Source organism: Squalius cephalus (assembly GCF_949319135.1).
Source record: "Squalius cephalus genome assembly, chromosome: 22".
NCBI lineage: Eukaryota > Metazoa > Chordata > Actinopteri > Cypriniformes > Leuciscidae > Squalius > Squalius cephalus.
The window spans coordinates 15,078,467-15,094,434 of NC_137143.1; the positions used below are offsets into that span (position 1 = coordinate 15,078,467).

At 37.7% G+C, this 15,968-nt stretch overlaps 1 protein-coding gene and 1 long non-coding RNA gene across 3 annotated transcripts; both read right to left on the reverse strand.

Annotated features, from left to right (window-relative positions):
* Nucleotides 1–577: 577 nt before the first annotated feature.
* On the reverse strand, nt 578–8,178 carry arrdc2 (arrestin domain containing 2). Of its 2 annotated transcripts, XM_079857416.1 has the most exons (9): nt 8,132–8,178; nt 7,635–7,895; nt 3,467–3,536; nt 3,214–3,361; nt 3,026–3,128; nt 2,683–2,939; nt 2,440–2,602; nt 2,171–2,325; nt 578–1,573 (listed from the first exon to the last, which is right to left on the reverse strand). In XM_079857416.1, exons 2-9 carry the CDS (start codon nt 7,891–7,893, stop codon nt 1,520–1,522), a joined length of 1,209 nt encoding a protein of 402 aa, XP_079713542.1. In that variant the 5' UTR covers nt 7,894–7,895; nt 8,132–8,178; the 3' UTR covers nt 578–1,519. The 2 variants fall into 2 exon arrangements, with proteins under 2 accessions (XP_079713542.1, XP_079713541.1); XM_079857415.1 differs by lacking the exons at nt 7,635–7,895; nt 8,132–8,178 and adding an exon at nt 4,380–5,914.
* A 4,629-nt stretch (nt 8,179–12,807) lies between these two features.
* On the reverse strand, nt 12,808–15,739 carry LOC307150675. The gene is made up of 3 exons (XR_013819761.1): nt 14,644–15,739; nt 13,801–13,889; nt 12,808–13,211 (listed from the first exon to the last, which is right to left on the reverse strand). It is a non-coding gene; the product is annotated as an uncharacterized lncRNA (long non-coding RNA).
* Nucleotides 15,740–15,968: the final 229 nt, after the last annotated feature.

Below are 15,968 nucleotides of genomic sequence, written 5' to 3' on the forward strand. Positions count from 1 at the left end.
TGTTTTAACTGAAAGAAACTTGCACTGGCATATCTTAAAATATGTCAGAGCCATTGTTTTGTCTCAAGATTCACAACCAGAAATGTTTGAATTACTGAATTACTAAGGCACATTTATAAAAGCTACGCCTGGCTTAGTCTAAGCTTTGTCTGTGAAACCAGGCCTTGATGTTCTGAAATAAGCTGAAGCAAATATGTTGCTTATACTATTTACTACTATAATTACAAGTAACATTATAAATGTAATATGCTATTATAATAATTTCCAAAATCATATGAAATAAAACACCACATTCATATGTATTATTATTTTTATTTTTATTATTTACTTAAAAGTGATTAACAAAAAATATACTTGTCACAAATTTCATCAACAACAAAATCTATAAAATACATTCATTTGAAACGAGTGCCATAAACAATCACTGTCTTTGAACCTGAAGATACACTTTTTCATCATTTGGAAATGAAGCAAGTCTGTGGTATTTTTGGAATGTTTGCAAGGACACTTCAGGGAGTCGCAACACTCGGAAAGCTTAATGTGACATTATCCCTGTAGTCGTTCATCGTTATTAAAAAAAAAAAAAAAAAAAGGCACCTTGGATACACGTCTCTATTTTTTTTGCATTATTTGTAAAGCTAACCGTCAAGGGCTGCTCTAGCCCTGCATTTCATTACCTCAAGCCACTGGCAAAAATGACAAAAGAAAAACAACATTTTTGCAAAAAGAAAAGTTATCCTTGGTTATACAGACACAGTCAGCCTTGCATTACATTCAGCAAGACATTAAGACCTTTCAGGTCACAGACTCGACCTCTGTCGAGCCAGATGAAACTTATACCAACATCAAATTGGAGCGGAGATGTTCTTTCCCACTCTGAGGGGGGAGGGAGGAGAATGTGATTCTACTTCCAGGATTTACACTGGCAATTTCCCCCACGTTATTCCTTAAAGCGTTAGGTTTTCCCTTTTGCATAGAATTACCTGTGCACACATGAACATTAAACCAATCTCTTTGGCTTATATCAACATGAAATGTGACGTACAAGATGATACAGTTTTGGGAGAGGACGGCATCACATATGCCTGGCAGACTGCAGCTAGTTAAGAGGGACTCACCTCTCATTCACAGCAAAGAAAGGCACAATGGGTAGTATCTCTGAATGGCTTCCCACCCATAATTCTCTAGTGATCATGCCCAAAATTCCCTGATTCTACATACAAGTGCGACAGGCGGCGAATCGTTAAAGGCACAGAACGGAGTCTGATCCCTCTTTGGGACACAAACACGGGCAGAACCTTTGTTCGCCCCGGTACTGAATGTCCTCTTTGTTTGTTGAAAGCGCTCTGCCTTGCCTAGTCCAGACATCTCCTCCTCTCTCGGCCCACTGCAGGAAGCGCAGATGCGAACGGCTCAAACGAGGAACAAGTACCAATCTCAGTCTCAGAGAGGCATCCAGGAGAACTTAAATCTCAGCTTTTGTTTCAAACATCACGTGATGCTCAGCTTGGCAGAGAGTTCAATAGGTCATGCAACGAGGACGCATGTTGATGGGCTGAGGGTTTGGGTCCACCTGTGATGAGGAAAAAAAAAAAAAAAACAGATCAGAACACTTGGAATATGACGCTTTTCGAAAACTATACCAGATTCCTAGAACAGTGGCTTGCAGATGGCAGGGAAAGAATCAATTTCTTATAGACGGGACAAAACACTTCTTGTATATTTTGTTGTTGATGTCAAAGGCTGCGCAATGCGCACCCAATCAAACTCAGTATTTTGATGCAAATGAATTTGTTACTTTGAAGTCACTAGCCAAATTAGGAAGATGCCAATTTTGTTCCATTTAGTCAAATATTTACATATTTAATGTCTGATTTTAAGATTTTTTTTAACAGAAGCAGTTTCTGCCTCAAAGTAAAAAATAAAAAGGTAACAGAGAATGTTAGAAAATAAGAGTCAAATTGTGAGTTAAATTTGGAGTAATGAGAAATAAAGTTGCAATTGCAAAAGTTGTGAGATACAGTGAGGTGACAGGCTTCCAAAACATGTTTGTTCGTTCGATAAGCAATTTTTGGGTCCCTTCTGAAGTATAATCGTGTTTTAAAGTAAAACCGATTGAGAACTGCTGTCTTATATTCAAATATGTTCTTGCACGTAACCGTCTGCTCACCTCGCTGTACACTGGAGGTGGGCGTAATCTAAACTCCTGCACGTAGGCCATGAGGGAGCGCTGCAGTACGCCGCTGAGGTCTTCCTCGGGTTGTCCTGCTGTGGTGTTCTGGACCGCTTCCTCGTCTGTGACAACAGAGCTGTAATCCGGAGGAGCTGTGGAAAAACACAAACAAACAAGACTCAAGGTGAGTGACAGGTAATTCACTGTATGCCGTCGCTTTCAGGCTGATGAGAGAGAATGAGACCCAGGGTTGGGCGTTTACTTACGCTCAGGTTGCTCAGGGATGGCCATGCGAAGCCACTCCATGTTCACGCTGTACTGGCTGCTGACGCTAGACGTGCGACTGCCGAACGGATGCAGAGGGATGGTGCCCATCACCAGCGGAAGTTCCAGGGAGAGCTTGGACGTCCCAGGAACGTCAACACACACCTACGAAAATAAGCGAGGTTTAGTAATCATTCAAGCAACTCTGTAAAAAGTTTAGTAGCTCGAAGGTCCAACAAACTCACCCTGAGCATATACTCTACTTTGATGATTCGACACTGGAGAATGGATGGGCCTACAGGGGGGATTTTGATGGCTCGGCCATGCCAAGTCTCCCTGCGGTTTGCGCCAACTATGTCCCCGCACAATGTGGCCACCACGGCTCGTTTTTGCTTCATGGTGCCTCTGGCAATGAAGGTCTGCGTCTGGGTGATGAAAGCTTTTGGCATCACGGAGCGAGAAGTAGAGTTATCGAATTCAGCGAAGACTGGAATCACTTCACCTGGAGAGTAATAACGAAATGTTAAAGAGTTTCTGCGGTGAGAACCGGAGTACGTCTTAAATGTGACGGTGGGTTCCCGCCCTCACCTGGTGTGTAGCCCTTGCGGTCGATCTTTGCAGTGATTGACACCTGCCCGCAGTTGCGGTACCAGATGCGGGCCATCTTCTCTTTGGTTCCAGCTTGAGATGCCTGAAGTAAAAAGTCTGATTTAGTGCACGTGCAACCAAAATTATGAACAGAAAATGACAAGGTAACAGATAATCTGAGCGCTTACCAGTAAACTAGGTGTGTTGATGTCAATAGGCTCGATAACCGTGAACTCTTTCTTGATCTTCTTGACGGTGGCCCATGGGCGATGCAGCTTAACCTTCACCCAGTATCGAATGCTGCCGTGCTTCCCTTCAAAGGATGTCACTAGAGTTCTGACAGACAAAACACTTACATTAACCCTCATTTCCTTGCTAAACTTTCCAAATAAAGCTCTCTGATAACATTTTTATAAGACTAATAAAAACTTCAACACTTACTCCTCTGGCAGCTGGAAACTGAAAGGGTACTCGTGTCTCCCGGCAGGCAGGACTGTCAGTTCACCATTATCTGGAGGAGAACAAAGGTAAAGAAACATTATTGCACCACCAATAAATAATAAAACACCATACCAAGGGCAGTAATGTCAAAATTGCTTAATGATGAGACAAAACATTACATCATCTGCTGATACCAGAAATCACAATGATGTCGGTCACAAAAACATTAACCTTCAGGTTGTGTTAGTTATTAAAGGCAAAAGGTTGAACTTTGTCTAAAATGTTTCTCTCATTCAACTTCAGCCTCTTGAATGCTAACTAAATTAGTTTATTCAGCAGCCATAAATACTGCTCACATAATGATTAGTTAACAAATGAACCAAACTGCTGTTATGACATGTTAAAGGTACCAGTTCACTCAAATTAGACCCACACCACACAAAATAAAATGTATTATAATGATATGCAACTGTAAAAAGTGGTCTGAATGATTCGTTATCGAGTTCTGTTCTGCTTAATCAATCGTCTGGTAGAATTATTAACACTAACTAAAGATAAGAAAATAAACAGTCCACACAAACAGCATAAGAGTAGACTATTATTCTGATAGATTGAGTCGTCTTTCACTTTCATTATACTGAAAAGAATGTGTTTTTTTTAAATCCCGTCCCACGTGAGAAAGTAAGTCGTGCGGTTTTAGAACGACACAAGGTGAGGAACAACAACATTACTATTTATATTTTGGGGTGAACTCCATGAAGAGTCTGCTCAGCTTGAATATCAGTGGGAAATGGTTTAAACTGTGATGTTTGGACACTTCTGCACGCGCAAAACATCCTAAAATGCGTTTTGGGCATCGAAGACGAGGTCTAATAATCAGGCTTTCGAGTGCCTCTGGCTGTGAATGACTGACCTGCCTGCAGAAGCACTTCTCTCCGGTTCAGGTACTCCACTTCATCGCTGTAGTTCTGCGTGTACGCGGTGCTGGACCCAGCGCTGCGAGACTCGGTCCAGTGAACTTTAGCGAAACCTTCTGCATGCAACTTCAGCGAGTCGACCTTACTCTCCGCCGAGAGATCGAGCACAACCTTCCCTGAGACAACATCTCCACTGCTGAACACCGGAGGACAGTCCATCTCCGGAGAATCAAACACGATGTCGAACTTTTTCAACTTGTCGAAAATCATCTTTGGTCTTGCAAAAGTTTTCCCAAGTGCAGCCCTTTAAAATATGTCGCCTTCAGACGTGTAAAGTCAAACAAAGAGCGAGAGGGTGCGTTCAAGTGCAAGGAAGCTGTTCTTCCTTCAGTTTCAAAACAAAACTGAAGCTGTGCATGTTCCTTGCTCGGCCTTTAACTCGTGTGGGCGGGCTTACTGATTTTATTATGTAAGGCCTATGGCAGGAATCGCTGCCTGCTCATAAACATCTTAACTGGGTGTGGATGGAGAGCTCGGATGATTGATGCTTACAGGTTCTTAGACAAAAACAAGCTGACTGAGCATGCCCAAACCATGAGGAACCTCCCCGTGAAGAAGTTCAGCAAAAGCAAAAACAAAAACGGGTTCATTCTTTACTCTTCTGCTACTTTCTTGTCAATCATTTTTATGAAATATGTGCAAATGTGAACTTCATTTGCACAATATATATATAAATAAATAAGGATTTAAAAGTAAATCATTTTAGTCTCTCTAGAAAGTGACACTACAAAAAGTATATGAATTGCAAACTTAAGTATTTGCCGAAAGGTGGTCAAACAAAAGTGAAAACACACTTTTCTGAGACGGTTAAAGAGCAAAACAAGTTGTTTCTTTGTTGCCAGTAGAAATAAGTTCACGCGTCGCCCTCTTGTGGAGGATTCGCGACACTAGTTTTAGGGACTCGTACAGTTGTCCGTGTGGTTCTTTCTCCCCCTAGTGGTGTTAAATGGAAATTACTACGTGAGGACTGTCACGTCTGTGCTGTCAAGAAACAAGCTGTTTATTTAGATAACGATAAGCAACCCAGGCCATACAATTTCTTAAACTGTCACTGCGGTATGTAATCACGTAGGCTACCAAAACTATGCCTTATATCCGCAACTATGGTAAAAGCATGTGCCGTTTATGGTTGTTCATTACCGTTGCCAAGTCATATAAAGGCGTGGAGCCAGATGATTGATACGTAAACAAATGGGGGGGAAAAATACTATTTTAAAAACAAAAATACATAACATTTGTTGCCAATCTATTTTTGATATGACACAAGAACCAACTTTAATCTGCAAATATCGGCCGATTAATTTGCCCTCAGATACAAGTCAGTTTCTGAAATGGATATTACTAATTTTATTCCCTAAAGGACTCCAATAAGACAGCCAATACAAATTGGCTGTGATCTATCTATCCACCGCCTCATTTCTCTTTATCACCAAAAAGACAAGTTTGAGTGGATTCTGTTTATATTCTGATAACTTGGAAAAAAAAAAAAAAAAAAAAAGAAAGAAAAAAAGAAAAAGAAAAAACCCCAGAAAGAATGCACCAAAAGCCCTGGTCAGCTGATTTGACTGACAAAATGCAATGAGAGCGCAAATAGTCAAATGTACAATTTATTTATAAACAAAATTTTATTTTAAAAAATATATATAATATTAAATTAATAAAATATAACGTCACAAAACAAATTATTTTAATAATGTAAAAAAAATATATATTTATATCATTACAGTGAATTAAATATTAATTTAACGGTTGTCGAAATTATATTGTCTATTCATACCGCAACAATCGAGAGGATTTGAGGTGGGACTGGATAAAAATGAACATTTTAAGATGTATACAGATTGACACCAACATTTTATGCATTTAAAACTAGCTACTTTACATACAATAGATCTCACATTGTGATATCATATTGTACTGTATTCATGGAAATTGACAAGCTGCTGAAATGAAGGTCATAACATCTTTATCATGTTATATTAAGTTAAGTATAAGAGCCGTAAAACATAACCTGATTACCTGTAAATCGCTATGTTCTATTAACATCAACCCATAAGTGGCATTTATTTTAATGACAATAGCAGTGCTTTTATCACCTTTCTGAGAGGCATTTGGCTTGAGTAGTGCAGTTGGTCGTGTGTGTATTCCACCTAAACAGTTGAATAATTAACCACATCACACACTTGCTCAGCATTATCACTCCTGTGCCAGCTGTTAAAGGTCAGGAAGAAGAACCTGGGCCCAGAGTAATCAACACAACCTCTCCTGCACTTAAGAGCTTTAAAGCCTTAAAGGGACAGTTCACCATTTACTCACCCTCTATTATTACAAACCTGTATGGCTTACTTTCATTGTCATTTTCTATTATTCCCAATAATGTTGACCTGAAGATGTCAAGCCTTAAAAAGGGCATAAATATCATCATAAAAGTGGTCCTTGCCCAGCAAACACAGAACGTTCGCCAAACATTCACATATGGTTCCCATTTGGTTATTTTTTGGGAACCAAATAAGAACGTTCTGGGAACATATGCCTACTGGGAATGTTAGGGGAACATCCTCCAAACAGGGAATGTTTTATTTACGTAAAGAAAACTTTCCTGGCTATCCAACAGAAAATGTTAGGAGGTCTGCTCTGGGAACCATAAACTGTTTCCCAGAATGTTTTGGAAACCAAAAATGGTTAGCTTTGTATGACTAACGCACTATAAGTCGTTTGGAGCCATACTGTATAATATGATAGTGTGGAAACCCAGTATTGTGTACGTCGTTATTAATTGATAAAACTGATATCCGCCCTAACTGATAGTGGATTCCCGTCAAATAATACATGCGAGAAGCAGCGAAAAAAAGATTTTTCGTTCACAATTCAGACTGATAAATCTGGTTCTGTTCTATGGTTACAGCCATTCACAGCTATAAACAACTAAAGCTGTCGTTTCTTAATTTTTTTTCCAGATGATATGGAATATTCTGCACGACTTTTATGATTTTTAAAGATACATAGATACAAGATACGACAAGCATTGTCAGTTACCATTCATTTCAAGTTCATAGAAAGATATTTTTTCTTTTTGTGTTGCACAGATAAAAAAAAAACAAAAAAAAAACTTAAACTCAAACAGGTTTTTAATTTTTGAGTGAACTATACCTTTAAATATCTAGTGAGTAGATAAATCCATGCAAACCCACCTCGGATAAGGTGCCGTCTCTTCCTGAAATAAGTTGTCTTGGATGTGTAGTCGTTATAAACGGTGTTCACGCCGACACTGCGGTTTTCCAGCCAGTGGGCTGTGGCGACCCCTCTTCCCAGCACTCTCATGGCTCGGACTTTGATTTCCCGGTTGAGCTCCAGGACCACCACGCCAGTGATCATCTCTCCACTGCTATACACGGTATTATCCGGACCGTCCAGCTCAAGAGCAAAGAGTTTGATGCTTTGGAAAGCCATAACTATGAAGCACAAAATATAGAGTTTAAGCCAAAATAATAATCGATGTGTGCACCTCTTGTGATTAGAGACGTTTTTAAATCATCCTTCATTTGCAGATATCAAGATGCAAATAAACGTTAGCCGATTTAATTCAAACGCCGTTACAGTCATTAAAGTTTAGGTAACCAGTTAAAAACGTTACTAAGTTACATAGGTGACAATACAGCAAGGTCAAAACAAAACAAGAGGAACGTACCTTTCACTTATAAAACCCACAAACTGCGTGCAAGTCACAACACAACGAGAGTAAGTTAAATGTACTCGGTCTGTTGTTTGGGGACCGCCCAATTTCGATTGTGCACCAATAAGAACCAGACACACGCCTATTTGGGGTTATAACCACGCCCATTCTCTGACGTAAACATGCCTCCGAGCAGATGTTTTGGACTCGCATTGCGTTTCTTTTCACAGGCTGTTCCTGCGATGACGCGTTTTAACGGTCATCATCAGCATCGTAAATCCTGAAATATATATAATATTAATCGATATGTTTGTCTTTCTAAATAAATTTATAATTTTCTGTTTGTTGTTGTAATGCTGCCGGGATTAAGTGGGGTTCAGGGGCCCGTTCTTCGTACGTTGCTTAAAACATCCGAGATCAAATTACACATCCAAGATGATATCATCGTGCTAATAGGTTCTTCGAACACACTTGCCGGATATGATTAGTATAGCTGGATTGAGTTATCTGAGATAACTGCGCGTTCATGCGCTGGTTTAAAAGGGAAAATGTATCGATAGTAGAAACATTGATCAGCAACGCTGTTCAGCGTGGCCAAAGAGCGCGCTCAGTTTTTCTCCTCAGCAGAGCAAGAACTAATAGTCGAAGTTTATTTGGAATTTTAATGTTTAATCAAAACGCAAGGGAACACCTCAAAGTCTGCAAAAGCCAGGAGAGAGGGCTGGCAAAAAGTAGCAGACAATTTAAATCCGTTAGAAGTGGCCATGTTATTTGTTTTTATCACTTATTAGCCTATATATTTGTATTTTAATAATAATTGCATAATTACTAACAACGATTATTAAATTAATAAATATATATATATAAAAAATATTCTACATAATGGTAATTTTTTGTTATTTATAATATATTATAGTCACTTTTATAAAAGGCACTGTTAAATAAATGGTTGTCTGTTTATAAAAGCAACCAAGAAAAAAGAAGAAAAGATCTTAGTAGCCTACACTGTAAAATAATTTCTGCTGCATTAAATTAAGGCTGTATAGTCATTTCAACTGTTAAATCTTGAGTAATGATGAATTGCTTTGACTTGTGAAAGTGAAACCTGATAAACTTATGTTAATGTAAAAATATTTTTCCTTGAGTGTAGTTCATTGTAATGACATTGTGTTTTCCTCTTTTGTGCACTTTTACATAATACACAAACACTTGTATCTGTTCCCAAGAAACTTTCCAAAGGAAAGAAAGTATAAGACTTTGTAATGTCCATTTGTTTCCATTGCACTGGACAGTGAATAAACCCTCTCAGATTACTGTCATATGCAGGAACTAGCCTACCTGCAAGTGCATAAATAACTTTACTTCATTTATACTATATGCTTTATGGCTGCAATATAAGTTGCAGAATTCCACATCTACAGAAAGGCCTACAGAAGAGTCTGCACAGACAGAGGAGACATAGGCCTACAGGTGGGCAGTGTATAGCCAACTTTTCCTTTTTATTTGTTGCATGAGTCTAATATCTGTTGTTGCAGGCACCTGACCACTGGCTTTTCTTTACAAAGAACAATTGAAAAAAAACTCAAGGAACTAGGCATATTTGTCTTTTATTAAACAATCAATGAAAAGTGTTTTATTTTTTTTTATTTTTTTGGCAATGTTGTGTAATATGGCACATGCAACAATGTCACAGGACCTGTCAGGTGTGCAACCCTCAGACTTTTCAGACACTGAAATCTTCCCTTTAGTTAGCCAAAGTTCATTTCATTGTGTGCCCTTGTCCTGGAGCTGCATTGTAACTGGTTTGGGTCAGGGAATGGGGTCATAAAACATCTGTCTGCAGGCAGGAACATGTCATAATCACCTATGAATGCAGTTTTGTTAGGATCAGCATAAGTGTATGTAATACAGTGAGCTTGATATTTAATTGTGGAACTTTCCTTACCACTTTCAAATAATGTGCATAAATGTGAATCTCTGAAAATTCTTAAGTCATGCACAGATCCTGGCCATTTTGCTTTCACATTTGTGATATGGAAGATTTTAGTCAACTGCCTTTTTTTTTTTGATATTACTAATCTGGAATATTAAGAATCACAATAGTAACTGAGCTGCACATTTACATCGTGAATCCCCTTTCTGTTCACATAATCCCCTTCATTGAGGCCTTGATGGCAGTCTATGGTCTAGCCTATAGTCTATGGTACCAATCACGTTAGTGAAGCCTGAGTGACATATACTGTAATCGGCATGGTCATGATTGCATGATCTTCATAAAAAATAATGATAGCCTAAAAAAAAACCTGCTTTAAAAAAATGCTTTACAACATTGGGTCTTAAGTGGCTTGGAAATGCCACAAAAAAAACCTAAAACTGTTTTTTAAACCTAAAAGCGCCAGGTAAACTCCGAATGACATGACAGACAGCACTTTCCATCAAGTTCTCCGCATCTCCAATAGTGTAAAGGAAAGAGACACTTGCAAATAATCTTATAGGGCAATGCAATATGCAAACAGTTTGTGCTGTAGTTAAAGCCGGACTCCGACAAGTCGAAAATAAATGTGCGTTTCCAACAAATTAATAATGTAAAGGACAATCTCACGAGTCACGACAAAAAAAAATATATCTCATAAAGTGCACTATCGCGCTGCGCTGGACTTCCCGTATCAGCTCCGCTTATGAAGCCACAGTCTAATCCTGTTAACATGAAATAAGCCTGCTCCCGAGCAGGTTTAAGATTACGGACCTGTTGCTATGACAGCAAGTCCAGGATGAGCGTCGAAGAACCAAACAATCCAAGATCATGCCAAATCGCCAACAATCAAATCCAGCTAACTGAGTTAGCGACGTACGAAGAACGGGCCCCTGGCGTCTGACGTCTAGTTTCTTTTTCTTTTCTTTTTTAACCGGTAACGTTTATTTAATGATCTGTAAGACTGGGTCTTTATTAATACTGTTCATTGATTCAAGTAAAAAAAAAATGACATTTGGGTATAAAGTGTTTTATTTCTATAATATATGGTGTAAAAACCATAGACAGTGCTGCCCTCTTCAGATTGAACGGTGGCTACTGCAGTTGAATTTTCCTATTGGAAGTTGTGGTGCCCTGTGACGTAAGAGGGCACCAGCTCACCACACCAACACTAAACACTAAACCTGAAACATACAAAGTAAGTGGGACTTTTAATAGGCCTAATTCTGTCTTTAGAGCCCCCGCCACACACATACATGACATTTATATGTTCATATAAATTCATATATTTATATGATGTCAATATTGTTGTGTTGATTTACAAAGGCAATACTACCAGGTATATCATAGAATTGACCCCCTCCAAACATCACTAAAAATGAAATGTTGAACTGGTGTTTATGTAAAAAAAATCTCAAGTTCAAGGTTACAACTTGTAACAGGAGTAGAGTTTGTGTTTGTGGTTTTGAGTGCGAGAATGCAAGGTTGAGATCGACACGGCACTATTACTTCAACATATGGTTTGATAACACACAGGCTCTGTTTAAATACAGGTAGAGGATCATGCCACTTTAGCACACAAACACAGACCTACACTGGCAGACAGCAGCATATTTTACTGGGAAACCTCTGGCACTCTCCCATGATATTTTACACATTGGTCCAAATGTGCTGTTTGAGGTCAGTGAGTTAGTCGCCGTCTGACACACTTCTTGTAGTCATTAATACCATGAGCTCTGGGGATTGCCATTTAACCTTGAGCTTTCACACACACACACACACACACACACACACACACACACACACACACACACACACACACACACACACACACACACACACACACACACACACACACACACACACACACACACACACACACACACACACACACACACACACACACACACACTTATTTGATTTGTAAGTAGGACATGTTCTGTTGTCATAACACACCACAAAGCACTCTTTTATGCTGATAAAACTTTTCACACTCGTGGTTATGGAGGTAATGATGTTGTGTGCCAAATCTTGATGTGATTTTGAAAGGACATATCACTCTTAGAAGAAAAGGTTCTATATAGAGGTTCTTGACTAATTGATAATTATATGGATTTAGTTCTAATTAATTTATTTGTATATTTTATTCAATTTTATGACCTATACAGTTCATTAAAATATTTTACCACTAGGATATAAATATTTAGGAAATATTTAGGAATAGTTGGGATAGTTCACACACAAAATAAAGTACTCCCCCTCAAGTTGTTTCAAACCTGTATGAATTTCGTTCTTCTACTGAACACAAAATAAGATATTTTGAAGAATGTCAGTAACCAAACAGTTGATGGACCCCATTGATTTCTATAATATATATATATATATTTTTTCATACTATGGAAGTCAATTGGGCCCATCAACTGTTTGGTTACCCATATTCTTCAAAATATTTTCTTTTATGTTAAACAGATAAAAGACACTTTGGAACAACTAGAGGGTGAGTAAATTACAGAATTTCAATTTTTTGGCAAACTATCCCTTTAAGGAGAAATGTACTAAATGTTTGCATAATACTTTTATGTTTAACGGGTTATTTAATTTTTTAGTGCTGAAATATGTTTACGAGCCATAGGTTCTATATGTGAAGCGATATACAGGACCCTTTAAGGTTCTATAAAGAGCGCACATAGAAAAAAGTGATGCTTTGAAAGTTTTTAATATTTAAAGTCAAAAGCAAAAAGGTCTGCACAAATGTTCCCATTCTATTTTCTTGGTAGTCTGTGTGAATTACCAGGTGTTTGACATTAAACATGATCAACAAACACAAGTCCATCGTTAAATAATAACAAATAGTAATTGTTTCTATTTGCTCTTATTTTATGATGGAGTGGAGCTGTATTTTGTAGATTGTGTTTAATTTCCCTGTGCTAAGACTTGAATAAACCATACATTTGATTAGAGACCTTTTTTTGTAAATGTAATTTATATGTTTTTCAACTTAAAATGGAATATGGCTGATGTGTTGTAGGGGTGGGTTGTCCAGGGGCTTAGGCACAAAAACTTTGTTGTGGGTTGTCCTGAAGTCATGTTGCTGTGCTCGGGCCTGATATGACTGTATTTAACCTAGAAAGAGAGTAGTACAAGGTCAAGATCAGCTCTAAAACTTAGTAAACTTATACCAAACCTACGTCAAAGAACTAGCAGAGACGAACTAGCACGTCGGCTGCATCTGGGCAAAAAAGTTAAGCTTAAACATTCTGCAAAAACTACAGCCGATGGCCAACTAGCATGTACATTCTGCGCCTGTGTGAGAGATAATAACCATCCACAACAGAAGACGACAGTAGTCGTTGTTCAAAAACGAACGTGAACTAGGAATGTGAATATATGAACCGTAAACAAAGCAGCGCACCCTTACAATTTTGACTGTCCTGGCCCTTAAGGTTGTTGGCAAGGTAATTGAACAACTATAATACTGTACAACCCCCCAAAACTAGGAAAACAGTTCCAGTTTTATGGAGACTTCAAGTAAATTACTTATCATCACATGGTTTTAACCAAACTTTAGCACCACCAGGAGAGCCAAGGCCCATCTCACAGCTCAAGACAGTGTAAAAACAGACCAATGTCTATGTTTGCTTTTCATGGACTGCAGAATAAATGTGAAAGCAGTGAGCTGGAGTTTATCTGCTGTGAAATGTCAATATTTTACCCGCTGAAGCTGGCTAGGGCTCAGTTCCTGTCTTCTAGAGTTCACGGGGACAAAATCTGTATGCATAGTTGAAAGCATCCGATCTGACTCTAAAAAATAAAAAGATCAGAGAAATATTTGATATTAATACATATTATATTACAGAAATCATTGAAAAATGTATGTTATTTTTGGAGTATATTTTAATTTTTTTAATGAATATTATTTAATATTTTATTTTGGTAGGCAACCTAAAATATTCTTAATGTAGTAATATTTAAATTTCAACTTCTATAAATATTTAACTTTTAACTAAAGTTTAAAAAAAGTGATACACTTGATTTATATGTCATAATATGTTTTTGTTGATGATTAAGTCTACATGAAATTCACAAAAGTTAGTCAGGAATATTTTAAATGGCACCATCTGCTGGATCATGCTGTGCTTTTACCCTTAACACACACAAAAAGCCCAGTGAACAGATAAAACCAGCTATGCAGTTTTTGAAAAGAGAGTCCAACTCTGAATACTATATAGGCACTGAAGCAGGCCAATACAAGTGTTAGATCAGGGGACTTTAAACCCTCAAATATGATGATGATACCTTGTAATGAATACTGTAAAGGTAGCTATAGTTTCTCACATATAAAGAAATTACAATAAATAAATAAATTATAATAATTAATTACAATAAATAAATGATGACAAAATTAAATAATTAATTAAAAAATAATAATCTGAAAATGCATTAAAATATAACATTAAAATATTAATGTAATGCTTTAGATTGTTTATAGTTTTAATAGTTGAAGAACATTATACAGCATAACAAAAAATACATGATATACAATTATTGTACATACCACATTTGTGTGCACGAAATTCCTCAGATGAGGCTGTTGTCCATTTTTCATCAGCAAGTTCCCGGAGGTTGATGGACCGGTATGAAGGTAAAAGAGAGAAGAAAAACTCGAGAGCACGTAGATATGAATTTGAGAACTTGTACAATAAATATCTGTTCTTGTACATGAACATTTACACTCACAGCTCCAATATGAAAACCTGTAAAATAAAAATCTGAAATTGAATGTTAAAATTTGCACTCGCAGACAATAGTCACAAACCTGTATTCTGAATTTGAAGCAGGAGACAAGTAGTCACAAATGTGTAAAATGCCATTCACAGAAATACAATGACAGACATAAACTTGTAATATATATTTGCATTTAATCTTAAATTCATATTCGCAGTACAACCTCAATAAGGCACTTGAAACTTCTCAAATCTGTCACTGCAATTTCAAATTGACTTGACTTTAGCTACTCTTTTCGCGATATATTAGGAGCAAAACTAACTTGTGCATTTGAAACTCAGTGGCGGCGAGAGAGAAAGAGGGGCGGGAGCAGGGGTGTTCAAAGGAGCCGTTTTATTGGTTGGCGCCTAGCCAATGAAATGGTACTTCTATTGTACGCGATGATGTCACGAAACCCCGTCCTCGGGACGCTCTGAAACGCTAACATGGCTTAATGCATTAGACTGATATTAAAAGAAATAAATGATATTATCAAACTCAGTAAACACTATACTAATAATGCATACTACAGAAAAGCAGATGAGCACAGAATATGACGAAAGAAAGCAAATTTGTGTCCAGTGCAAATAAACCTGCTACCTGTGTTTTATTAATAATGTATAACAAATTGTGTTTTTTTATTTTTATAACTGTTGGTCCATTAAGCCTCATTAAGCGTTTTCTTGGTTTTCTATGGGAGGAAAATGCTTAACGTACAATTAAATGCGTTACGTTCATATTCTGTGCTCAATTGCTTTTCTGTACACTTTATTTGTTTGGTGTTTCCCGAGTTTGGTCTTTTAATGCCACTGTCTCAATTAAACGTGTTGCGTTCATTTTCTGTGCTCATCTGCTTTTCTGTAGTATGCATTATTAGTACAGTGTTTACTGAGTTTGATAATATCATTTATTTCTTTTAATATCATGCATTAAGCCATGTTAGCGTTTCAGAGCGTCCCGAGGACGCGGGTTTCTTGACATCATCGTGTACTATAGGGGTCTTCTCTAAGCTCTTGATCGATTGCTCTTGCCTGCCTCGTTGCTCTTGCTGCAGCTGTTGTGTTGGTTTGCGTCTGTAAGCTTTATATATCTTTCTGTTTTGAATCATTATTTACT

What these genes read in the sequence shown, in the direction of transcription:
- arrdc2 (XM_079857415.1), bottom strand. Translation starts at nt 4,653, where the DNA reads ATGATTTTCGACAAGTTGAAAAAGTTCGACATCGTGTTTGATTCTCCG. An exon ending in AGAAGTGCTTCTGCAGGCAG is followed by an intron (nt 3,537 to 4,379) that starts GTCAGTCATTCA and finishes GTTCTCCTCCAG; the next exon opens with ATAATGGTGAACTGACAGTC. An exon ending in AGTTTCCAGCTGCCAGAGGA is followed by an intron (nt 3,362 to 3,466) that starts GTAAGTGTTGAA and finishes TTTGTCTGTCAG; the next exon opens with AACTCTAGTGACATCCTTTG.